The sequence below is a fragment of the Lolium rigidum genome, chromosome 7, assembly GCF_022539505.1.
Source record: "Lolium rigidum isolate FL_2022 chromosome 7, APGP_CSIRO_Lrig_0.1, whole genome shotgun sequence".
Classification (NCBI taxonomy): Eukaryota; Viridiplantae; Streptophyta; class Magnoliopsida; order Poales; family Poaceae; genus Lolium; species Lolium rigidum.
In genome coordinates this window covers 328551150-328577923 of record NC_061514.1, presented here as the reverse complement: position 1 = coordinate 328577923, position 26774 = coordinate 328551150, and the positions used below count along the sequence as shown (strand labels likewise).

The 26774-nt window shown below is 45.4% G+C and overlaps 1 protein-coding gene across 1 annotated transcript; it reads right to left on the bottom strand.

Annotated features, from left to right (window-relative positions):
• Positions 1–19343: 19343 nt before the first annotated feature.
• LOC124674274 (vacuolar-sorting receptor 1-like) lies at positions 19344–23670 on the bottom strand. Its single transcript, XM_047210311.1, has 12 exons — positions 23500–23670; positions 21607–22293; positions 21392–21480; positions 21236–21305; positions 21077–21160; positions 20909–20988; positions 20727–20808; positions 20501–20583; positions 20349–20415; positions 19934–20065; positions 19622–19728; positions 19344–19493 (listed from the first exon to the last, which is right to left on the bottom strand). The coding sequence occupies exons 1-12, from the start codon at positions 23642–23644 to the stop codon at positions 19389–19391; spliced, it is 1731 nt and encodes a 576-aa protein (XP_047066267.1). The 5' UTR covers positions 23645–23670; the 3' UTR covers positions 19344–19388.
• Positions 23671–26774: the final 3104 nt, after the last annotated feature.

Sequence of the window (26774 nt, the reverse complement as noted above, 5' to 3'; positions counted from 1 at the left end):
GATATAGTTCACAACAACACGGAGCACATCCTAGTGTCGTCCTCGACGTGTCGTCCTCACGGGCTGCTTCCGGACGGCCATCCTCTTCGTCCGCCGCCTTGGCTGCTCCTCGCTGCTGCTCCCTGCTCGCTGCTCGCTCCCGCTGTCGCTCCTCGCTCCTCCTCCTCCTCCTCCTCCTCCTCCTCCTCCTCCTCCTCCTCTCGAAGAGAACGGCTCGTCGTTCCTCATCCTCGACATAGCTGATCTCCGCGGCGGCCCGTCATCCTCCTCAGTGACAACCTTCTTTCCTCGGTTGACATAATCTTCCGGAGTGTACCGGTTTGGAGCCTTGCCCTTGGCTTCAACTCGGTAAGTCGACCGTTGCTTGGAGGTACGCTTCGGAAGTACGCCTTGACTCGGAATTAGGTCGTCCTCGGGAGGAATCTGCACAAACATGAACACATGAGATTACAAAAGTTGAAATTAGTAAGAACATGTTTCACGACAACAAAATAGTCCATACATGTTCTTCGGAAGAGGAGGATGTAGGGATTTCGCCTTCGCGGCAACCTAGCAAGTTCGCTAACCGCCGCATCTTTCGTGCGGTGTTCTCGCGTCATGGAACTCACGGTTACAAAGCCACCGGAACATAATTGCGTACATTCAAAGTTGGTGATCATACCTTAACGAAATTCCGCAACGGTCCGACAGGCTTTTCATCCGTGTGGCTCTGCTCCCACACAACCTCGCACTCCTCGACTGTTTTCCGGATCTCCTCCCGCTGTGACAAACATAGCATACACAATTTAAGCGAGCACATGGCAATCTAGATGATGTACTAGTTAGTGAGAGAATCCATTACCACGAAGTTCAGCTCGGAAGCAATAGAAGTCGATCTCCTCTCGCGAGCAAAAGTGTCGTGCCGGCTTTGCCCAACCTCATCGAACCGGATGGGGTCGTCCAAGATCTCTTCACGATACGCGCGCTTCACTAACTCGATACGCGTGTTCCGATGGAACCACTCGAGGTAGTTGTTGAAAGCGGTGAAGTCGTGAGGCACAATCCGCTCGGGGCCGGCATTCCGTGCCGCTTCCAAGCGTGTTGGAACGCTGTGATGTGGCCGCTATGATGGACCGGCCAATTTGTGATCTTCCTCTGCCGCTGCCTATCAAGCCCGCAAGAATCAACAAGTTAGTTTGTACCTCTTCTATCAAGAATCTTCCATCGCATGATTCCGAAGTTTACCCGTGAAGCGCCTTGTCCGTGTCTTGCCACATTGGTGGGCACTCCGATACGACCCAAACTGTCTCATCACTCTTTGCGGCTGGTGGTGTTCAACAAGCCACATGCATATGAGTGGGCAGCGCATACGCCGGAACCGCGCCTCCTCCGTGCACTTGGGGTTTAGGTCGGTCATCGCCGCGCCAATACGGTAGTAGCTACCATATGGCTCCCATTCCACCTGCGAGCATACAATTATTTAGTAGATGCCGGTAGAATCAATCAAAACTAGGATTGCAACTCCGCGGTGATCGGTTACCGCTCGGCGGTAAGAGTGTCCAACTCCGCGAGTGTACTGCCTGTACATGATCATTGGATCGCTCGTCATCTCCGAGACATTGTCCCAAAGGTATGCCCAAGTAGGCTCCCGATCGGGAAAGTGAGGGAAATGGGGCCATGGCGTCTCGTTGAGTACCACGGGACGCCCAAGCGATAGGCGGTCCCGGCTCCATACGGAAAGTAGGAGCATGCATCCACCAATACCGCCGCTACCCGTCTTGCTCCCAGTCCTGCGACAAGCTTCGTCCAACTGCGTACATAAGATATTTGGTTACTACTTTGTGTAGCGCACTACTATAGGAAAATAGTACATAGAACAAATCATCACCTGCCGGTAGAGGTAGGCAAGTGCCGCTGTTCCCCAACTCCACCGGGCGTCCAACACCGTAAGCGCCTTCGGCCAACACCAATGGGCCAGCTTACCCCCACCGTCGGGAAAGAGAGTCCCGGAAATCATGTACCATAAGTACACGCGGGCGTACGTCCTCCGAGTGTCCTCGTCGGCCTCTATGGGGCATTCTCGCAAAGTTAGTTCCGATCCAAGTGAAAGACGCGCCGGCGGGAACTCTCTCCTTTGGATTTTTCGGCGGCGGAGGAGCCCCGCCAATAAGCCCCACCATCCGCCGGCGCCACCCATCGAAGCTGTGTTCATACACGGTGGCTCGCCCCGAATAGGTAGTGCAAGGATCATGGAAACATCCTGCGAGTAGGGGCCATCTCGCCGGCCCTCAAGTGGAAGGTGTGAGTCTCCGGCCTCCACCGGTCGACAAGGGCGGTGAGTGCCGAGGGTTCATGTGTGGCCCCCCACGGCTTACAAGGGATATGAACGGCATAAGACCGGTAGGCCGGATGAACTCCGTGTACCTCTCGTCATAAGGTATATCCGGTGTGCCATGGTAACGAATCTTCAAAGGGTGAAGATCCGTTCCCTCCGTCATATGAACAGCCCGGTGCTCCCTGTCGTACTCTTCATCCAGAAGCCACACCATCCTACATGTATGAGCAACACATACAACATATTATGAGCCATTCATACCAAATATGAGCAACACATACATGAGAATATATCCAAATAAGCCATCACACATACATTCCTAACAAATATGAGTTATTCCATCAAGAATACATGAGAATATATCTAACTTTCGAATCACATATACATCACACATACATGAGAGTTCATATCCAAATACACATACATGAGAGTTCATATCCAAATACATCACACATGAGAGTTCATATCCAATTTTGCCTTTCACCACATACATACATGAGAGTTCATATCCAATTTTGCCTTTCACCACATACATACATAAGGATTTCAACACATACATGTAAAATTTCATTCAACACATCTAGGGTTCCTACATATCTAGGGTTCCTACATATCTAGGGTTCCTACATATCTAGGGTTCCTACACATACACATTCAACACATACATAGCCATTTCAAATCTAGTTTCCATGTCTAGGGTTCATGTGCAAATCTAGCAAGATCTATGAAATTAGTGGATGAATGTGAGGGATTCGAAGGGGATTACCTTGAGGAATGGATGGGGAAGAGATTGGCCGGTCAGATCTGATGAATTTGTGGCAGATTTGTTGGGGGAGAGAGAGAGGGAGGAGGAGGAACCGCCGGCCGCCTTGGGGGAGAGAGGGAGAGAGGAGAAGAAACCAGAGAAGAAGATGGTCGGGCTGGGGGCGGGCGCGGGCGCCACACTTAAGTGGATGTGTGGCGCCCGTGGCATCGGCGCCACACATGCTAGTGTGGCGCCCGTGGCATCGGCGCCACACATCGAGCCTCACAAAACGGCTAAGTCCCAGAGCATTTGTCTTACAGTATGTTTTGGGGGATTACAAGTGCATGTGTGGCGCCGTTGGGAGGGGCGCCACACATGCTGCCACGTCGGATGGGCGCACCAGCTCAGCGGCGAGGGGGCCACGTCGGCTGGGTCGGTGGCGCCGGCGAGAGGGCGCCACATGGGCACGTGTGGCGCCCACGGGAGGGCGCCACACAAAAGGGTTAGATTGGTGAAATAGTTTCGCCGGAGGGTCAGTCTGTGCTTTTCTTCCACTTTTGGGTTATTTTTGTGTAAATCGCCGGTGCCGGCCGGTTTGGATTGGATTGGGTTCGGTTTTGTAGCGGTTGGGTTTATAAAAAAGAAAGTGGGCGACGGCAGATCTGTCGGGCGCGGAACGGAGGGGCCGGTTCGGCTTGTGGATCTTCCAGTAGCGACGGACGAGATCAGTTTGGATGTGAGATGCGTGGGAAGAAGCAGACCAATTTGCAACAGTATAGCCTAAAAATTAGTGCCTCACCAAAGTCAGTGCGATGCTGTCAGTCTGTCCGGACAGATTCGCGCGGGAACTGCTGCCTCCACCGAGCAATTAAGGAGCATCAAAGTCAGTGCAATTACCAAAGTCAGTGTGATGGGACCTGTCGCCGGATTCCCGCTTAGACCTGCCTCCATCGCGGGTGGCGGCATGTGCCACGTAGGCCTGCCGCCGCTCTCTCCGGTGGCATGGCCCACTGATGTCTACGTTCCCCCTCCTTTCCTGTAGACAGTGTTGGGCCTCCAAGTGCAGAGGTTTGTAGAACAGCAGCAAGTTTCCCTTAAGTGGATACCCAAGGTTTATCGAACTCAGGGAGGAAGAGGTCAAAGATATCCCTCTCATGCAACCCTGCAACCACAAAGCAAGAAGTCTCTTGTGTCCCCAACACACCAAATAGGTGCACTAGTTCGGCGAAGAGATAGTGAAATACAGGTGGTATAAATAAGTATGAGCGGTAGCAACGGTGCCGAGAAAAGTGCTTGGCGTGTAGTTGATGGTGGTGGTATTGCGACGAGTAGTAACGCGATAAAACGAGTAAACAAGCGGTAGTAACTCAGCGGTAGTAACGCAGTAGTAGTAAACAAGCGGTAGTAACTCAGCGGTATTTAGGAACAAGGCCTAGGGATTACACTTTCACTAGTGGACACTCTCAACATTGATCACATAACGAACGAGATAAATGCATACTCTACACTTTTGTTGGATGATGAACACATTGCGTAGGATTACACGAACCCTCAATGCCGGAGTTAACAAGCTCCACAATAATGCTCATGTTTAAGTAACCTTTAGTGTAAGATAGATCAACGCTACTAAACCAAGTACTAGCATAGCATGCACCCTGTCACCTTCATGCATATGTAGGAGGAATAGATCACATCAATATATCATAGCAATAGTTAACTTCATAATCTACAAGAGATCATGATCATAGCATAAACCAAGTACTAACACGGTGCACGCACTTGTCACCTTTGCACACATGCGGGAGGAATAAAACTACTTTAATAACACATCACTAGAGTAGCACATAGATAAATTGTGATACAACATGCTGCAATCATAAAGAGATATAAATAAGCACCTCACTATGCCATTCAATGAGTAAGTATTCTGTGAAATATGGCCTAAGAGACCCACACGGTGCACACACTTGTCACCTTTACACACGTGGGACTAGGAGTCTCCGGAGATCACATAGGTAAAACTCACTTGACTAGCATAATGACATCTAGATTACAAGCATCATCATATGAATCTCAATCATGTAAGGCAGCTCATGAGATTATTGTATTGACACACATAGGAGAGAGATGAACCACATAGCTACCGGTACGGCCCCGAGCCTCGATGGAGAACTACTCCCTCCTCATGGGAGCAGCGGCGGTGATGAAGATGGCGGTGGAGATGGCGGCGGTGTCGATGGAGAAGCCTTCGGGGGCACTTCCCCGCTCCGGCGGGGTGCGGGAGCAGAGATCCTGTCCCCCGGATCTTGGCTTCGCGATGGCGGCGGCTCCGGCAGGTTTACGTGGGTTTCGTCAATTGGTATCGGGTTTTCCGATCCGGGGGCTTTATATAGGCGAAGAGGCGGCGCGGGAGGGCTGACGGGGGGCCACACCATAGGGCGGCGCGGCCCCTCTGCGGCCGCGCCGGCCTAGGGTTTGGTGGCCACTGTGGCCCCCTCTCGGTCCTTCCGGGTGTTCTGGATGCTTCGGATGAAAATAGGAACTTTGGCGTTGATTTCGTCCGATTCGAGAATATTTCGTTACTAGGATTTACGAAACCAAAAACAGCGGAAAACGAGAGCGGCACTTCGGCATCTTGTTAATAGGTTAGTTCCGAGAAAATGCACGAATATGACATAAAGTGTGCATAAAACATGTAGATAACATCAATAATGTGGCATGGAACACAAGAAATTATCGATACGTTGGAGACGTATCGGCATCCCCAAGCTTAGTTACGCTCGTCCCGAGCGAGGTAAAACGATAACAAAGATAATTTCTGGAGTGACATGCCATCATAAACTTGATCATACTATTTGTACAACATATGTAGTGAATGCAGCGATCAAAACAATGTATATGACATGGGTAAACAACTGAATCATAAAGCAAAGACTTTTCATGAATAGTACTTCAAGACAAGCATCAATAAGTCTTGCATAAGAGTTAACTCATAAAGTAATAATTCAAAGTAAAGGCATTGAAGCAACACAAAAGAAGATTAAGTTTCAGCGGTTGCTTTCAACTTGTAACATGTATATCTCATGGATAATTGTCAATGCAAAGCAATATAACAAATGCAATATGCAAATATGTAAGAATCAATGCACAGTTCACACAAGTGTTTGCTTCTTGAGGTGGAGAGAAATAGGTGAACTGACTCAACAATAAAAGTAAAAGAATGGTCCTTCAAAGAGGAAAGCATCGATTGCTATATTTGTGCTAGAGCTTTGATTTTGAAAACATAAAGAGAGCATAAAAATAAAGTTTTGAGAGGTGTATGTTGTTGTCAACGAATGGTAGCGGGTACTCTAACCCCCTTGCCGGACAAACCTTCAAAGAGCGGCTCCCATTTTATTTTATTTTTGGATGGCACTCCTTCCAACCTTTCTTTCACAAACCATGGCTAACCGAATCCTCGGGTGCCTGCCAACAATCTCATACCATGAAGGAGTACCTTTTTATTTTAGTTTTATTATGATGACACTCCTCCCAACCTTTGCTTACACAAGCCATGGCTAACCGAATCCTTCGGTGCCGTCCAACAATCACATACCATGGAGGAGTGTCTATTTTTGTTAATTAATTTGGGACTGAGAATCCCATTGCCAGCTCTTTTTGCAAAATTATTGGATAAGCGGATGAAGCCACTAGTCCATTGGTGAAAGTTGCCCAACAAGATTGAAAGATAAACACCACATACTTCCTCATGAGCTATAAAACATTGACACAAATAAGAGGTAATAAATTTTGAATTGTTTAAAGGTAGCACTCAAGCAATTTACTTTGGAATGGCGGAGAAATACCATGTAGTAGGTAGGTATGGTGGACACAAATGGCATAGTGTTGGCTCAAGTATTTGGATGCATGAGAAGTATTCCCTCTCGATACAAGGTTTAGGCTAGCAAGGTTATTTGAAACAAACACAAGGATGAACTGGTACAGCAAAACTCACATAAAAGACATATTACAAGTATTATAAGACTATACATCGTCTTCCTTGTTGTTCAAACACCTTACTAGAAATTATCTAGACCTTAGAGAGACCAATTATGCAAACCAAATTTTAGCAAGCTCTTTGTATTTCTTCATTAATGGGTGAAAAGTATATGATGCAAGAGCTTAAACATGAGCACAACAATTGCCAAGTATCACATTATCCAAGACATTATAGCAATTTACTACATGTATCATTTTCCAATTCCAACCATATAACAAATTAACGAAGAGGAAACTTCGCCATGAATATTATGAGCTAAGAACACATGTGTTCATACGAACCAGCGGAGCGTGTCTCTCTCCCACACAAGCATGATGTAATCCAATTTATTCAAACAAAAAAAAAAAACAAAAGCACACAGACGCTCCAAGTAAAGCACATAAGATGTGACCGAATAAAAATATAGTTTCAGGGGAGGAACCTGATAATGTTGTCGATGAAGAAGGGGATGCCTTGGGCATCCCCAAGCTTAGACGCTTGAGTCTTCTTGATATATGCAGGGGTGAACCACCGGGTGCATCCCCAAGCTTAGAGCTTTCACTCTCCTTGATCATAGTATATCATCCTCCTCTCTTGACCCTTGAAAACTTCCTCCACACCAAACTCGAAACAACTCATTAGAGGGTTAGTGGACAATAAAAATTAACATGTTCAAAGGTGACACAATCATTCTTAACACTTCTGGACATTGCATAAAGCTACTGGACATCAATGGATCAAAGAAATTCATCCAACATAGCAAAAGAGGCAATGCGAAATAAAAGGCAGAATCTGTCAAAACAGAACAGTCCGTAAAGATGGATTTTATTAGGCCACCAGACTTGCTCAAACGAAAATGCTCAAATTGAATGAAAGTTGCGTACATATCTGAGGATCATGCTCGTAAATTGGCATAATTTTCTGAGCTTCCTGCAGGGCAGTGGGCTCAGATTCGTGACAGCAAAGAAATCTGGAACTGCGCAGTAATCCAAATCTAGTACTTACTTTTCTATCAACGGCTTAACTTGGCACAACAAAACTCAAAACTAAGATAAGGAGAGGTTGCTACAGTAGTAAACAACTTCCAAGACACAAATATAAAACAAAGTACTGTAGCAAAATAACACATGGGTTATCTCCCAAGAAGTTCTTTCTTTTTAGCCATTAAGATGGGCTCAGCCAGTTTTAATGATGCACTCGCAAGAGATAGTATGTGAAGCAAAAGAGAGCATCAAGAGGCAAATTCAAAACACATTTAAGTCTAACATGCTTCCTATGCATAGGAATCTTGTAAATAAACAAGTTCATGAAGAGCAAAGTAACAAGCATAGGAAGATAAAACAAGTGTAGCATCAAAAATTTCAGCACATAGAGAGGCATTTTAGTAACATGAAAATTTCTACAACCATATTTTCCTCTCTCATAATAACTTTCAGTAGCAACATGAGCAAACTCAACAATATAACTATCACATAAAGCATTCTTATCATGAGTCTCATGCATAAAATTATTACTCTCCACATAAGCATAATCAATTTTATTAGTTGTAGTGGGAGCAAATTCAACAAAGTAGCTATCATTATTATTCTCATCAAGTGTAGGAGGCATAGTATAATCACAACAAAATTCACTCTCCATAGTAGTTTGTACCAAAAGACCACTATTATTATCATCACAAATAGGAGGCAAAGTATCATCAAAGAAAATTTTCTCCTCAATGCTTGGGGGACTAAAAATATCATGAAAACCAGCTTCCCCAAGCTTAGAACTTTCTATATCATTAGCAACATTGGTGTTCAAAGCGTTCATACTAATATTACTACCAGCATGCAAATAAGATTTCATAGGTTTTTTAATTTTCGCATCAAACAATCCATGTTTTAAATCAGGAAATAGAACAAGAAGCTCATTGTTGTCCATTATGCCAAACTAGTGTAAACAAGAAACAAAAAGATGCAATTGCAGGATCTAAAGGAAATAGCTTTGAGCACACACACAACGGCGCGAGAAAAATACTTTACACGAGACCGTAGTATGAGAGCCTTTTTACCTTTCCTCCCCGGCAACGGCGCCGGAAAAGTGGCTAGTTGCCGGGGTTGCCGATGTGTGTGTGCCGTTTACCTTTCCTCCCAGCAACGGCGCCGAGAAAAGTGCTTGATGTCTACGTTCCCCTCCTTTCTCGTAGACGGTGTTGGGCCTCCAAGTGCAGAGGTTTGTAGAACAGCGGCAAGTTTCCCTTAAGTGGATACCCAAGGTTTATCGAACTCGGGGAGGAAGAGGTCAAAGATATCCCTCTCATGCAACCACTGCAACCACAAAGCAAGAAGTCTCTTGTGTCCCCAACACACCAAATAGGTGCACTAGTTCGGCGAAGAGATAGTGAAATACAGGTGGTATAAATAAGTATGAGCAGTAGCAACGGTGCCGAGAAAAGTGCTTGGCGTGTAGTTGATGGTGGTGGTATTGCAGCGGTAGTAACGCGATAAAACGATAAACAAGCAGTAGTAACTCAGCAGTAGTAACGCATGGTAGTAGTAAACAAGCGGTAGTAACTCAGCGGTATTTAGGAACAAGGCCTAGGGATTACACTTTCACTAGTGGACACTCTCAACATTGATCACATAACAGAACAGATAAATGCATACTCTACACTTTTGTTGGATGATGAACACATTGCGTAGGATTACACGAACCCTCAATGCCGGAGTTAACAAGCTCCACAATAATGCTCATGTTTAAGTAACCTTTAGTGTAAGATAGATCAACGCTACTAAACCAAGTACTAGCATAGCATGCACACTGTCACCTTCATGCATATGTAGGAGGAATAAATCACATCAATATATCATAGCAATAGTTAACTTCATAATCTACAAGAGATCATGATCATAGCATAAACCAAGTACTAACACGGTGCACGCACTGTCACCTTTGCACACATGCAGGAGGAATAAAACTACTTTAATAACACATCACTAGAGTAGCACATAGATAAATTGTGATACAACATGCTGCAATCATAAAGAGATATAAATAAGCACCTCACTATGCCATTCAATGAGTAAGTATTCGTGAAATATGGCCTAAGAGACCCACACGGTGCACACCTTTGTCACCTTTACACACGTGGGACTAGGAGTCTCCGGAGATCACATAGGTAAAACTCACTTGACTAGCATAATGACATCTAGATTACAAGCATCATCATATGAATCTCAATCATGTAAGGCAGCTCATGAGATTATTGTATTGACACACATAGGAGAGAGATGAACCACATAGCTACGGTACAGCCCCGAGCCTCGATGGAGAACTACTCCCTCCTCATGGGAGCAGCGGCGGTGATGAAGATGGCGGTGGAGATGGCGGCGGTGTCGATGGAGAAGCCTTCGGGGGCACTTCCCCGCTCCGGCGGGTGCCGGAACAGAGATCCTGTCCCCCGGATCTTGGCTTCGCGATGGCGGCGGCTCCGGCGAGGTTTACGTGGGTTTCGTCAATTGGTATCGGGTTTTCTGATCCAGGGGCTTTATATAGGCGAAGAGGCGGCGCGGGAGGGCCGACGGGGGCCACACCATAGGGCGGCGCGGCCCCCTCGGCCGCGCCGGCCTAGGGTTTGGTGGCCACGTGGCCCCCTCTCGGTCCTTCCGGGTGTTACGGATGCTTCAGATGAAAATAGGAACTTTGGCGTTGATTTCGTCCGATTCGAGAATATTTCGTTACTAGGATTTACGAAACCAAAAACGGCAGAAAACGAGGCGGCACTTCGGCATCTTGTTAATAGGTTAGTTCCAGAAAATGCACGAATATGACATAAAGTGTGCATAAAACATGTAGATAACATCAATAATGTGGCATGGAACACAAGAAATTATCGATACGTTGGAGACGTATCACCCACCATGCCCAACGGCGGCTGACGATGCTGCGGGCGAGGTAGCGTGCTGCCACGCCGGCCGGCGGCGGGTCCCTGCCACCACAGCCCCCGGCGGCAAGCTCCACGTGTCGGCTGGGGGGCCTGCCGCCACGCAGGAGGTGGTCTTTTTTACCAATTTGATTCAGAGATGATCCTTTTTGTCAATGAATTGGGACAGGTGGTCTCTTTTTACAAAAATTCCAATGCCAGACTCTTGCATAGAAGCTTAGGAGGAGAAAAGAAAAGGATTTTATCTAAAACATAAACGCACACGTCTACTCCTCTAACGCAAAGCGCCAACTGGGACGCTAAACGTGATTTGTTTTGTGCGTGAAAATTATTAAGCTTCATGCACTAACCAACTATTCCAAAAGACCGATCTGATGGAAAGAGGTAGGCAATCGGTAGGCAATCCACTTATAGTTTAACATCCCCCCTCACGTGTGACGTGGCGGAGACAAGACAACACGTGAAAACAGAGGCGTATGGCCCTAGAAGCCAGTACGTAGACAAGAGGGGGGGGGGTAACAGCAATTTATATAACTAGATGATACCCCGCGCGTTGCTGCGGAAATATATAAGTATATATATGTAATTACCAGAATGAAAGAGGCATCGGGTATTAATCGGCATAACATCAGTGTTCAAGGAAATAATACTTGCTAAGTACCTTGTTCATTTCCTTTGTGAATCAATGAATCAAATAGTATGAAGTACAAATACAGTTCAATTATACTCCTATTACCAAAATTATATTAGAGAACCTTTTTTTTCCTACTCAACATGACATATATATACACACATTTATGTGATGAATACCACACAATTCATTTTAGCTACACAGGCTTTGTCTTTGTTGTTAGCCTGCTTTTCAGCAAGAAAATATTTATTTGACCCAACAAAAGGAAATCAATGATATGCTCCAGCCCCACAAAATTTAGTATCAATTGGTGGTATCTGAAACCAATGCTTGCCTGGAAAACAAAAACATACATTTAGGCAAGAATCTATATAACTATCCAGATTAATATAAACGGTAAGAGGAAATGGTGAGAGGGAGCTTCATGTTTAGCTGCGCAGATGGCGAACACTCAAACAGCAGCAGCGTGACGAAAAAAAATCGTTTGTCCCAAGTTCCCAACCAAAAATAAGTACTACACATGATGTAGGTGCCAACGAAATAATATTCACTTGCAAATAACTGGATGTTACATGATCTAATCAACTGAGAATATAGCAGTTGAGCATGTATATATGAAGAGATTGGGGATTAATGATTACACCAGTAGGCTAACGTGAGAACGAAGGTGGGAGTTGTTGCTAAGGGAACCTTTGCTGAGCAGGCCAGCCAAAATAGAGCAGACATTCGTTCAAGACCTTATGAATTTAAACCAAAGGAGCCATCTGTAACTCGTAATATAGAAAAATTGACTGACTCTAAACATACGCAGGGGGAAGCGACAACAAAAGTAACCAACATGCCAAGTGCATGATCGTAAAGTAAAGAACATACTCCATACCAAAAAAAAAAGAAGAAGTAAAGAACATACTCCACTAGTGTCCGGGCAAGCATGCGAGGTACCAGCGGGCAATAATTGTTGACAATGGTCAGTGCAAATACCTCCAAATATTGCACTCTGGATTTCCGATTTTCACGGGGAAATCTGATGAATCTCGAGGAAGAGGCTGAAACAAACCTGTCAAAAACAAACTTCAGAGCAGTCTGGTTAGTTATCCTCAATTACCAAGATAAGATTTATGTCCGTTTTACACCATCACCCACTCCTACCTGCTGCATCTTCTTGGCGCAGCCGCAATTCTCCTCCTCGCAGTGTTGGGATCCACCAGGGCTAGTCGCCTCGTCGGTCTCTCCACGCGTCCACGGCGACACCAACCTCCTCCAAGCGCGGCAGCTCAACTTTCCTGCTTGCGGCGTCACTCCAGCCATAGCCACGCTCGTCATTCGCGGCGCTACCAATGCTTCAGCCACGGCCACAATCCTGACGCCGTTGCCCGCAACGCCGCCGGCGGACCACCTCACCTGCTTGCCCCCGCAAAAGAAGGAGTTGTAGTTTGGTGATCATCTTGCCGTGCGCCCAAGTTGCCGCATGGAGGATGGGAACAGAGCAGCGACACTGCTTAAATTGGGGAGCAGCTTTATCAGTTACTCTTGCAGATTTTCTAGTGGGGAAGGCGGAGAGATGAATGGAAATCTGATGGAGAGGAATCAATAATAGGGAGAGTAATTGGTGAGTTAAAAGGGGAGAAACCCCACGAATCTGCAGAAAAGACACAGTAATTGGAGAGTTAGAGATGTAGTAATTGGAGGCTTAGGGAAGATGAAATGAACAAAGCCTGGCACGGACTGCACGGCTCGCTCTAAAAAAAACTCATTAGCGTGAGGAGATGACGTGGTGCCTAAATGACTTGGATCAATTAGATGACTTGAGGTGGCAGTCTAGGATTGCTTGTAGATACATGATGAGGTGGATACCTTGCATGTGCAGGAAAATGGGGTCACCTATTAAGAATAGAAAGATAAATCGTGAAAATCAGGACTCGAACTCAAGACCCTGGCTCTGATACCATATTAAGCTTCATGCACTAACCAACTATTTCAAAAGACCGATCTGATGGAAAGAGGTAGGCTATCCACTTATAGTTTAACAAAAATAGCCTCCACAATTGGGCAGACACTTTTGAGCAAGGGAAAAAATCGCGAAGCGCCCGGCTCCTCACTTTGCGTCGACACGCGAAGCAAATTCCTAGGATCGGGTGAGATTAGACCATAACTACAGGGAATTAAAGCATGACGCCAAGCTAAGCGCTTGCATTGTGCATGTCCTAAATGGTGCGAGTATTCATCTTACTCTCGTCTTAGTCATATTCGTTGGAGTGGTAGTGGTGATGGCACATGGTCTCGTCAAAAACCTTGAGGGTGAGCATGCCGTGACCGTCTTACTTGAAGACGACAAAGTGCCCGACTTAAACAGCGTGCGCGCGAGCGAACTGCCACCAGCCCTTCTGGAGGTACATCTTGCCTACCCGGTCGAACATCACCTACATGGACCACATGCCGGCCTGCCACCGGGCACCCACAATACGATCTCGTGGGGGCTCTTGGCCATCGACGATTGACGTGAATTTCTAAGGGAGACGCATTTTGTCCCAGTCCATGCCCAAGTGGATGGTGACGCCGAACTCAACCCCGAAGAGGTCAATGGCGACGGATTCAGGCGACAATGGTGACGACGGGGACGGCGGTGGTTCACTCTGGCGTCTCCCCAACGTCACCGTCACGCCTCAAGCCCGGTGGCCGTCCTAGACATAGTTGTCGTGATGCCTCTGGTGGTGGTGGGGAATGGAAGAAGATGAGGTTGTGGAAGAAAATGGCTGCGGCTCGCCTGTTAAAAAGGACAAGACATTGGATTCTGACATGGAGACCGAAACACCGACATTAATGAATGCATGCGGTTAGCCCAAAAAGGAAAGAAAGTCAAAGCAATATCCATCGGGTTGGGGATAGATTATGTTTAGGGAGAGCAGATCAACGGGATCCCGTGGCATGAGCAATGGTAGCAGATCCGCCGGCTCCTTCCACACCACAATTGCACGCTCAGGTTTTGTTTGGTACTAGAGTTTTTGTCGGGATTAGTTGAGACGATACTCTAGAGTATTGGGTGAAGCCGTTACTCTCATCTAATCTCCACAAAAACCTATCTCCAATCAACTAGATAGAGGTAAAATATTGGGGATTGAAAAAAAATACACTACAATTTAGACAAAAGTGGGAATAAATAGGGATTACACTGGCTCAAACTTTAATACCAAACATGATTTTAGAAGTATCTGGAGATTTAAAATTTGGTGGATATTCTCTCCACTAATCTTCACAAAAATTCTAATACCAAACAAAGCCTCGAGGAGAGAACGCGTGCGAAAGAAAGAAACGGAGAGGAGCCACGGCCCACGGGACGGGAGACAGACAAGTTGTGCAGGTACTTTTTTTTTTTTTTTTTTTTTTGAGCCAAATATCTGAACTATATTAAGTAAGGAAACTGGAAATTACAAGAACAGTCCAGACATGGGACAGCTGTCCCCACAACACAGAAAGAACCCTGGAAAAACAAAAAATAACAACTAGGCCCTTAGGATCTTCTGCGCAGAACCCGATCCGTTGCCTCGCCGGAGAGCAAGAAGAAGCGTCGCCGGCCGCAGCTGTGTTGCCGGAGAGATACTTTAGAGGCAAGAACCTCGTTAAAGTCGCCACAGTTTCCACCCGTCGCGGACGCCGGGATCTGAAGGAGATTGACCGCAAATCGGCGGGGGACACGCCCCGCATCTCGCCGACATACAGGCCAGGCCTACTGGCCGGAGCCAGCAACGAGACCAGGTACATTTCGTTGCCTATAGAGGACGGAAGTTGTACAGGTACAGGTTGTTTGTGCAAAAAGAACCACACGAATCTCAAACAGGAAGTGGTCAGTGGTGATAAGACCGGGACACCCACTGTCCATGTACGAGTAGAATCTCCGCGTCGCACGCTTCCCTCCTTCGGAGTCGACCAGCTAGTTTAATGTACAGTGTGCCATGGCGATACAGGGAGTCGCTGTCATTTTAGAATCCCCACCGATATGCACATTGACACTTGCAAAAGAAAAGTGATGGTTAAACAATCGCCTGACGGAGACGGGAAAACTGCGGATGCATCTCATGTAGAAGAAAAATGAACGGATAAGAGTGAGTGACATCTTCCGTCGTGGGGTCCCGCAAATTTTGAGAACACGACAGTTTATTGATCACATAGTTTACTGAATACAATCCGATGCAAAATCATAAATAAAGCCTAGTGTAGAAACATCACAAGTTCTTGCTAGAACGTGTGCCGTCTCTTTAAGAAACCGTCTATCATGTCGAAAGGAGATTGAAGGAAAGGTCACCACCAAACTCTTGAGCGATCCAAATGTGGAGAATTTTGTCACGGGATCAAGACAAGCAGTCAGAAGCGAAGATCACTTTGCTATGGCCCTTTATCTGCAGCGACCGACATGACATGCCGCAGTGTCAACTCCCTGATTCCTCTTACGCAACATGTTGTTACTTGTTAGTCGCACAGTCACGATCGGACTGCTTTCTCGATTGTCACACCGCTACCCCACCCGTTCAGATATATATACCTATGTTTTACTCCCTCCATCTTTTGGAAGTTTGTTAAAATTTAGGCGTATCTATATACTACAACATACATCCAAATTTAAACAAATATCAGATAAGTTTCATAGGATGGATGGAGTATTAGATTTATCTGAATTTAAATATATGTAGACATTATTTAGTTTATAGGTATATCTAATAAATTTAGATAAACTTACAATTTTTGTTTTTCCTTAAATGCATATCTAGAAACATTTTGACTTATTTTACTCTATATCTAGTACACTTTGTCATAATATTTTTTGAGAGCGTACTTTGTAATACAGAGTATCTGAAAGATCTTAACAAAGATATTATGTAATACCTTCACATAGATGGATGAGAAAGAGTAGTAGTAGAACACAGGGACGGAGCCAGGAAAGAATTTTAGAGGGGGCAAAGATGTGCTAATTGAAGCAATATTCTTTTTTAAGTGGGGGCAAATCACTATTTGGCATGGCATATTATAAAGAAAGTAAAAATTGAGTGGGGGCAGCTGCCCCCCTTGGCTTACACTCTGGATCCGCCCCTGGTAGAACACTGCTACACAACAACAAGTGCATCATGCCGTCATAAAATAAACAAGTGCAACCGCCCAAAAATTGGTTTTTTAGATCCACTGCCCAAATATAGTTGTGGTAAGTGGTATGCACGCACGAACATGCTAGTATTGTTAGCTGCATGTCCTCTAGCAACTTGAGCAAGCAGTCTCTCAAGATCCTTTTTTTTTTCTGCCAAACTAAACAAAGTACAGGTTTCAATATCCTGAAGGTTGACTTAGGCTCTGCAATGCAATCTAAAAGAGAATGAAAAGGCGTATAAATCCCTAAATCGCTTAGAGCATCTCTAACTGATACCTTATAATCAGTCAGAAGAGTAAAAGTTGGTCGAAACCTCACCCTACCGATCCCATAAATGGATAGAGGAGTAAAATTATAAAAATCTCTCCTCAAAAGCCGCCCAACTCTTCTAAATATGCTCGACTGTGCTACCGGCCAACTATAATTTTGGCTCTCTTACTCGTGGCGACACCTTCCCGGATGTGATCTTACCTCGTACCTATCAGATCATGCTTCAAACTCTTATTCTAGCAATTTTCCTAGACTTGTTGCTGCATAAATATTGCTCGTAGCAAGTTGTTATTTAGACTTGCTATTTATCTATTCAATGATCATTTGCATGTCTAGTTCAATTTCTACTATGTTAGCCATGTTTATCAGCTGTTTTCATGGATGAAATCATGGTAAAAAATGCTAATATTTCCATCTCCATAAATACAGTTCTTTTTTTCTGTGGTGGAGCATTTGGTCTCTGACTCTCTGTACACATGTCATGCGCCGATGCACTTGCATATTGTTACCGTTTTAAACAAGCCAAGGTGGTTGGGAAATCGACATCGGGATTTGGATCGCCAAAGGCAGAATGGTAGGGAAGCGATCGTGACAGACACAGAGCGCAGACAGAATAGAACCGCGGAAGGAAACGAAGCAGACGATCTGTAAAAAAATCTGCGTCATGGACTGGTGTCTAATCCGAAAACGTTTCCACGGCAAAGCAAAGCCAGAAAAGGCTAGCAGTAGTCGGTACGTGTGTCCACGCCCGGGGTACCGTTTCCTGGGTCTCGCGTTCTGCCTGGTCCAGCCGAACCAAGCCTTGCTCTTTTTGTTTTGCGATTGGGAGCGAATCCTGGATCCACTCATCCTCCTCGTGGTCCACCGCCACTAGAGCACCACCGGATGCGGCAATCGAATCCAGTCTACTCCTCGTATAATTCTGCCCGTATTATTCCATACACGCATGGCACATCATCATAGTTCTCGCTGCACTCGCCAGCCTGTAAGGCTGTAACATGACAGAGCCGTGCCTTCCCTTGAAACTAACTCATGCATTGCAAACAAGAGACCCAGGTGCAGCTGAAAGAATAGATTAAATTCTGCATTCCCATACCTCAGGCAGTTCCTGCAGAAGTAGCTAAAATTCACTTGTGATCTTGGGTGTATATGCTCTTGCCACTAGTAAAAAATATTTTAAATTCTTAGAAAATTCGATTAAACGAATGCGTGTGTACATCTTGACATTTTATGAACGCACATGAAGTTTCGTGAAAAACCGGCATTTTTCGTATCCAGCGTAAAAAAGATAAAAAAATATCTCGTAAAAAGCTCTTTTTAGCACCGAATTTTTTTTACACACAACACAAAAAGTTTCGGTATTTTGTGAAACGGCTTTGTGAGCACAAAGAATGTTGATATCTACACAAAAAATTATCGTCTTTTTTTACATTTTCAAATGCTTTTAGAACTCATTTAAAAGGCCGAGAGCACATGCTCGTGAGCGCCAAAACGCCCGGGCCCTCCGATTGTTAAAGACAAGTGTTTCATTCCTCTCCCTAATCGTTGAAATTTGAACTTTCCGTTAGCTAGAACAGGATCTTCTAACTTGAACTAGCAAAGTTAGAGAAGCTACAATATCCTAACTTTACCTCTTCCAAACCATATGATTAAGCCTAAAATATCATAAATTATTTAGCATAATACAAATTTATGTTATGAATTAACACTACACAGGCAAAGTTATGGTGTAATAAAATTCAAATCATTTTTTTAATGTCTACAATAATTATGTAAATTAATAAATTGTCGTACGTAACGGGATACTTAAACTACATTTCCCTGACTTCACTTCTTTGTTTTCCCTGACTATCCCGCTAGCCCCTCCTTTGTTTGGATTATAGCCCTTCTTTGAAGATTTACGATAAAAAAAGAAGTATTCCCTCCTATTCAAAATGATTTTTCAGAAACTGATGCATCTAAACATGTTTTAGTCTAGACACGTCTATTTTGGGGCAATTATTTTGAACCTGACGGAGTAAAAAATTTCAGTTTCAAATGCTACCATTTCTTCATGGGCTGAAAGTCCCAAATGTTCTTTTCCGGGCAGTATGCTAAATACTCTTCTCTTCTGGTCTCTTTATTAATGACAGTGAAGACGAATTAGTCTGGACAGCGGTATTTACACAATGTTATCTTGCGCAGGATAGAGAACAAGACCAGAGGCTCAAAATTATGACTAGGGGCCAAGGACGCTGGCTAAACTCTGGTGAGATCCTAACCTGTTCTTCAAGTTTCAGAAAGAAGAAATGAGAGAGGGTCCTCTTTGTCCAGACCATGACCACCGACGCTATAAGACTAGCTCTTATGCTATTTCAGATGTCAGCGTGCTCCACTGGTCGTTGATGGCTCGACGTATCTTGGTTCTCCAGAGGCATGTACTGAGCCATGATCGCGCGGATCTCTGAATCCATGTAACTCTGGAATGACAGTATCGATAACACAAAGTATGAGTCTCACATCCCATAAATTTCTACACTATCTTTGTACTGCAAAGTAGTACTGTAGCAATTATCTTCGATCATTAGAAGGGTGAATGGTTGTTTACCCGTAGCCGATATTTGTAGACAGCGTATGCTCCAACTCCTGCAAAACCGAGGCCGAAGAAAACAACCCACAGGAAGCCCCAGCCCACTGATGAACTCGCAACTTTGCCTGCACAGTGATGGGAAAAGGCGTCAGATTAGTGCGTCAAAGACAAACTACTGTTTGAAGTGAAAAATTCGTTGTTCCAGACATTTCCAGGATGCCTAGGGGCCAGTCTATGTTTCGAACAATTTGGAATAGAGAACTGAAAATATGGCGATAACTGAACCATCCGTTAGTGAGGCTCCAAAAAAGTTCAGGTTAGGCAACTCACTGATACAAGTGTCATGCTCTCTCATGTATAGCATATTGTTACCACCACAGCCACACTCATAGCTTCCCCATGTGTTCTCACAACTGCAGCCTTTGCACTGGCAGAAAAGTTTCTCCTTGCACTCATCAATATCTGCATGCAAGTGCCAGGCAAAGATAAATTTCGTGTAAGAAATGAACTTAAAAAGCTCAAAAGTTTAGTAGTTGAGCCACTGTTATATATAGTTTGTAGGATGAATTAACATCTATGACAGATATCACTGGCTCTGCCACACTTAAGTCTTTCCACATATGTTTTGAAAACAATCTTGCAACCATTATAATGCTGATTCATATCCATATAGAAGCATGTTAAATAAACATGGATAAATATTGCCAAGAAGGTTGCAAAATAATATATTTCCTAACAGTAATACCTTCGCAACTGTGTATGCCATCACCCTTGAAACCTGGTGGACATTTGCAGCCTTTAGCTACTTCATTCTGTAAATTTCCATAATCAGTTTTGAACCAAACACAGTAACCACAAGAAAACTGTAAGAAGGACATCTAAAAGAGATGATCTTACTGAGCAGGCAGAGACAGACTTCCCATTCCTGGTTTCCTTCCAGCAGCCTCCATTGTTGATTTGGCATCTACCAACACCAGAAGCTGACATACCAAAGCATCTTAGGCATAAGCATGAATATATCGCAAGGGTCCTATGAGAACCATTTTGTTTCACTGTAACAGCACTCATGCCTAATGGAAATAATTTCTCCCAACGCAACATCAAGTAAATTGCAAAACTATACCTTCACAGTGTGTGTACCCATCACCAACAAACTTTACACCATTTACAATTGGGCATTCACAAACTCGCCCACGGAAGGTATCCTAAAATGTATCACCAATAAATTTTAAAATGTGTACCCCAAGGCATAAGAAGCGGCCGAGGGGTAAAGAAATTCAACAGCATTCCCTAATAAAGCTGTACCTTGCATGCAGTAAAATTATTACTATTATGGTCCAGCCAGCAACCTCCGTTGTTTTCCAAACATTGATTTGTTTGGATATCTATATAGAAGATATGCAACCAAAAAAAATTATAATTCCTGAAGAAAAAATCTAGGTTCATTTATTTAAGAGGTAAAAATTCACAAACCTTGAGTCAAACAAATATCAGGTTCGGTAGTCTCCTCAAATCCCGAGCATATTGCTCTTAGAACAGCTCTTTTATCCAGCTTACCTAAAATAAAAAAGTAAACATAAACATAAATAATATTGACCTGAAAGCAAATGTATCATAGGACAATGGACGAACCTCTGTATTGTCTGTTATTGACGACAAAAGTCGGTAGTATAGTAACATCCCCTCGAGAACCATGACCAATCTGAAGGTTAAAAGGCATGAAGATTAGTATGTCACTAGGTAACGAGTAACGAATTTAGTATGGCTTATGAGTTTATGAAGATTTACTTGAGCATCTTGTTCTGCTTTAAGCACTGGATTGTCTTCATCAGCGTCAGGGTCTCCCACACATTTGTTAATCTTGTCAATATCCATTCCTGTAAAAAAAAGGACATGACAAATAAACGGCCGAGTTAATTTTCATTTTCAGTTAGCTTGTTATGAAGAAATCATAGTGCAAACAATGGAGTAACTAATAAAAGAGTGCAGCTAACTTGACCCACCAAGTGACTTAATGACACCATTAGCGCAATCACGTGTGTACTTCTTCTCCTTCATAGGGCACCTAATTGCAAAATCATGCACATAATCCCACCACAACCACGGCTTGCGACTTTCATTAGCAACCTTGAACAAGCAAATCTGAATCAGGTTCTGAACCACGACATCTTTTCCGTCATATCCGGTGGTGAAATCCTGCTCCGGATCCGGAGCGCAGTATCTCCCATGGTTGATGCACTGCGATGTGCACTGCTTGCTCAGGACGAAGGCTTCAGGACAATACCAAGTGATGTAGTGAGGCGCGAACTGGGTGTAACCCCTCTGCTCAAGGACCTGCGCGACTCCTCTGAAGTTCCTGACGAAATTCATCTGCATGTCACATTTGGCTCCACACTCGTCGTTGCTGTTCGTCCAGAATTCGTACTCCACGCGCTCATCGGGATGGGGCAGAGACTCCCTCCAGTCCAGCAGCACATTTACCATATCACCGTTTTCCAGCGCGGCCTTCAGGTCGTCGCCGAATCTCTTGGAGACAAGTGCTGACGGGACGGTGATGTTCTCTAGGTGCTCTTTGCCAGCAGACTCTGGAGTGTCCATTGTGATCAATGGCTCCGCTCTGTCATCGGCGACGAGAACTGCCGCAGCTCCAGCTGTTTGGGCATTCCATCCCTTGGTTGTGAAGTAGCAGTCTGCACATCACAAAGAATTAGAACACCATATTTGGGGAAATGATCGAAAATATTGGTCAGTGAGATTAACACATTGAAGAAGTAGAGGAAGAAGATTTAAGATGATAACCGGGATGAAAATTTTAAGATGATACGTGTTGAACAACTATGGCTGAATAGTATCATGACTCATATAATTAAAACCATTACTATGATAGAGATAGTATGCATCTCTTCAATGCAGAGGCTGGGGGTGTCATCCTTCCTTTTAAAAAAACTACTATAGTAGAGATTTCTTTCTTTTGGTCATTATCAGTTGAAGAATTTCCCCCACAAAACTCAGACTTTATTATTTATAGCAAGATAGGGAAAATATTTTGTAAAGAGATGCCTATGCTACCAAATATGTTGAAAGTGAACAGTTTAAAGCAGAGAACTAAATTGGCAAGTTCTATCTGCTGACTCACTCGACGGACAATAACTGAATTCAGGCATACCTAACTAAACTTTTAACAAACCCTACAGTCCCAACTGAATATAGTTATAGAAGTGTGTCTGATAAACATATCTCCACTCAAAGAACATGAACGTATTCCAATTTCTTCTGAATGAAAAGACAACGGTCCCGCCAGTTGCTCGAAAGAAAAAGAACATGAGCAACAAGGTGGTAGTTAGTCAGAAACCGGGACCAAGTTACATAAGCAAATGCCCAAAAAGAAGGAACGATCCAGTATCAGTCAGACAACCAAATTAGCAAGTTCTATCCCCTGACTCACTCAATGGTCAAAGCGCAATAACTACATTCAAACATACTTAACTAGAATTTCAATGAACCATGCAGTGCTAACTGAATTACAGTTATACAACTAACTGTGTCTGGCAAAACCCGGGCGCTATTCCGTATTCAGTCAAAGAGCATGGCCACGATTCAATCCATGTTTTACATAAAGAAAAGAGAGATAACCCATGCATAATACAGTACCATGGACCAAATCTAGGTTCCAATTTAAAACGTGTGGATTCTTATAACATCTAAGAAAGAAAAGGAGAAAGTAGGTGTATTAAATTATTCATGCATGTACTAGACGGAATGGCTTTCTGGGACGAAATGGAAACGCACGTGTAGTAGTGATTAACTCAAATCGCTCGATCTGACAACTGACAAGTGGAATGGAAATTGCAGAAACAGTCGAGGAAGGAAGGAAATGGGTTGGTTCTGTCGCTCACCTCCGCGATCGACGAGGAGGAAGACGGGGAGGCCGCCGGACTTGGGGTTGAAGGAGAGCCCGGAGTCGCTGAAGGGCTTGCAGCCTTTCGTGTTGGCCTTGGGGTAGACGACGACCCCGTGCATGGTGCCGCCGTACTGCGGCATGCCGAAGTTGCCGATGGCGCACTCGTAGACGCCCCGGAGCGCGGCGGGGGAGGTCACCCGCAGGCTGTTCTTCTCCACCACGAACCTCCCCTCCGCCACGGTGATGAGCGCGAGCGCCAGGAGAAGAAGCAGGGCGCACCGCCACCATCGCGCCGGCGACGTCCGTCCCATCTCCGTCCGCTCGATCGATCCCTCCGATCGTGATCACCAGGGGACAACAGCACGAGGAGGGTGGCGGTGTGACGGATGGATCGATCAGAAAGGTTGGTTTACGTGCGATTTGGGGGTGTGATCGATGGGGTGGCTTGTGTGCGGAAAAGGCGAGCGTGGCTTGGCTGCGAAGGATGGATTTGACCGGGGGTTGGGAGGGAGAGGCCGAGCGAGCGAGCAGTGGCGTTGTCTATGTGCCTCTGCGGCATGGAGTGTGAGATCTAGAGCGGGAGGGCGAGGTACGTGGCGGCCTCCTCGTCTCGTGTGGGGGTCGGAACGAACGCTTCCAAGGCGCGCGCTGGTTTAGCCGTGGAAGCAAATTAAAGCCACTTCTCCCGCCTTTTCGTTACGTGTTTCTGTCCGTGTCCGTGAGTGGTGACGAGGAAAAGAGGTTGTGTTTTTGGACGCTGTCGTGCATCACCGGCGTGACGCATCGGCCAGCGTCTGCTGAGCGTGCATTAGCGGATCAGAGTGAGCGGAGACGAGGCTGCTGTGCTGCTCTGTCCAAGTGAGACGAAATCCATGCATGGTTATAGCTCGCCGTGGACGTGAAGATTGAGTGTCGATTGTCACGTCTCCATCGGACGGTCCATATCTAACGACACACTAGGCATGCATGAGCGGCGTGAGGCTCCGGCCAGGACTTGCTCGGAGTTTGGTTCGTCTTGCGCCACTTTGTTAGCTCATGAAGTCATTTTTCGCATCTATTTAAAAAAAAGGTCATTTTTCGCATCTAGAGGGCCGAGTTTCGGGTGTTTTGGTTGGCCTGGAAAATGATGTCTCAAATCGGCTTAAAAGTTAGCTCTGGAGGCACAACCAATTTGGATACTCGCAGCGGGACATGCGCTGACGCGCACAAAGTGAACACACAGATGCACACATGGTGTTGTATTGTGATCCAAATTCATTTTAAAGGGAGGCTAACTTGTGACGAGCGGAACGAGCCTGTCGCCGGTAGGCTTGGGCCAGTACGGATCGATGTCACCGCTTATATATACATATTGTAAGCCGCCAGCTAGGGTTGATCAGAATATGAGGTATCCCACGGCGTTTGTAAACACTCCCCCGATATAGTGAAGTTTTGCTGGCTAGCGCCCGAGGTTTTTACCTCTCTTTATTGGAGAGGGGTTTCCACGTTAATCTTGTGCCCCTGCGTGTGTTCTTGTTTCGTTCTTCGTTATTTGCTTATCGCGTTTATAACACATGGGATAGCGGGAGACATCATGACACATTGAAAACCCACGTCATAAATTTCATCACCGCGCACGCTCCCCTCCCATTCGCTCTTTCACACTCGCCCTCTCCTCTCTCTCTCTCTCTCTCTCTCTCTCTCTCTCTCTCTCTCTCTCTCTCTCTCTCTCTCTCTTCTCGACGTTGGTGGTGCATTGCAACCGGTAGATCAAAGACCACGGTTGCGATGGTGGAAGACAAGGAAATCGAAGCCCTTTGATGGCAAGTCATCATCCACACCAACGCTTGCGTATTTCCCCCTGGTTCAAGTACCACTTCCGAATGTCCATGCTTAGTCGTGCCACACATTGTAGGTTTGTCGTGAGATGGTTAATTATAAATCGATAGGCTCCATTATGCTCGTTCTTATTCTTATGTTATGATCGGGTCCCTATTAAGCCTCTACTAGACTAGTCTGTTGGTTAACAATGGTTAAGGTTTCCAAATTGTGGGTGACAACAAGGACTTCAGGGCTAACGGCGCTGCTCCCCACCACTTAGTGTGTCCTATGTCGCGTTGTACTCGGGTGTGGCCTCTTTGGGCTTGTATCAAACTCTATGTACCAATGCATCGAAACACAATCTATTGCGTTTCCTTAAAAAAGCACGTGAAGCTCAAAGGTAGACACTAGATGCCTTGTAGATGGAGAGAGGGGCGCCGGCGATTCTTGAGACATTGACTCTATACCATGTCAATCTACATGCAGAAGCCAACACTATGCTTTCATCTTAACCAAGGTTGTGTGCATCCATAGTTGGTGCAGAGGTCGAGAAGTGAAACTCTCCCCATTTTAGGACAACAACTCTTGTGTCCCTTGCATCGCCTCCTTCCAGGGGCGACCGGGGACAAACACTAGCCGCCCCCAACCACCACCCTCCTCCCTTCCCCTCACCTTGTCTACCCCAGAGGCGGCCGCAGGGAAACCCCACGCACCGCCCATGAAGGGAACGACCTCGTGGTCGTGGCGCAGTAGGAGGGGAGAAGCACTCGACGGTGATTTGGAGCAAAGATAAGACCAACTGCGGTTGCCTCTCTTGGCGACACTACGTCACTCTGGTGGCTTTGTGGGGACAACTTTCTCGTCATTGTGGTCTGCTTCCACTACACTTCAGTTGCTTCCGGGGAAACCCTATGTCTAGGTATCTCAGATCGGACAACGACGAAGCTACTGGCATCTTTCACCTTCATGAGGGTGTTGGTTTTGGGAGCAGTTGCCAGATGGGGGAGCTAGGAGGTGGAATGGTGTGCTTATACAATGTTGAAGTTGGCGAGTCTCAGCAACGTGGTGCAGCGGGGTCTCATTGATGGTGGCGATGTAATGGACTTGCACAGGGTGGGGGCGTTGTCTGGCGCAGTGGTGGTGTCAATGCCAAGCCTGCCATGGACTATGCGGAGCTCTACCGTGAAGATAGACCAACAGTTAATGGAGGTAACAGCTTCTAAAGCGAGAGCACGAGGTTATCATGAAGTTTCAGCTACACCGGTTGTGTCCTCTTGTTTTTCCATAGTGTGACTGAGTGATGGCCCCGGTGCCTGATTAGCTGATGGGGCGTTGGTTTCTATTTTTCGGGCATAAGACCCTAACGACATGTTTCTTCACCCATTGTCCGGTTTGTAAGTGTTGAGTGGTGGCTTCAGTTTTTGTGATGTATGCCTTTGTCAGATCTTTGTTGAATAAAATTAATAGCTC

Coding starts and splice junctions, on each gene's coding strand:
- LOC124674274 (XM_047210311.1), bottom strand. CDS start 23,644: ATGCCGCAGTACGGCGGCACCATGCACGGGGTCGTCGTCTACCCCAAG. Junction 21,161..21,235: donor CAATAACAGACAATACAGAG/GTTCGTCCATTG, acceptor TTTTTATTTTAG/GTAAGCTGGATAAAAGAGCT. Junction 19,729..19,933: donor AGAGCATGACACTTGTATCA/GTGAGTTGCCTA, acceptor ATCACTGTGCAG/GCAAAGTTGCGAGTTCATCA.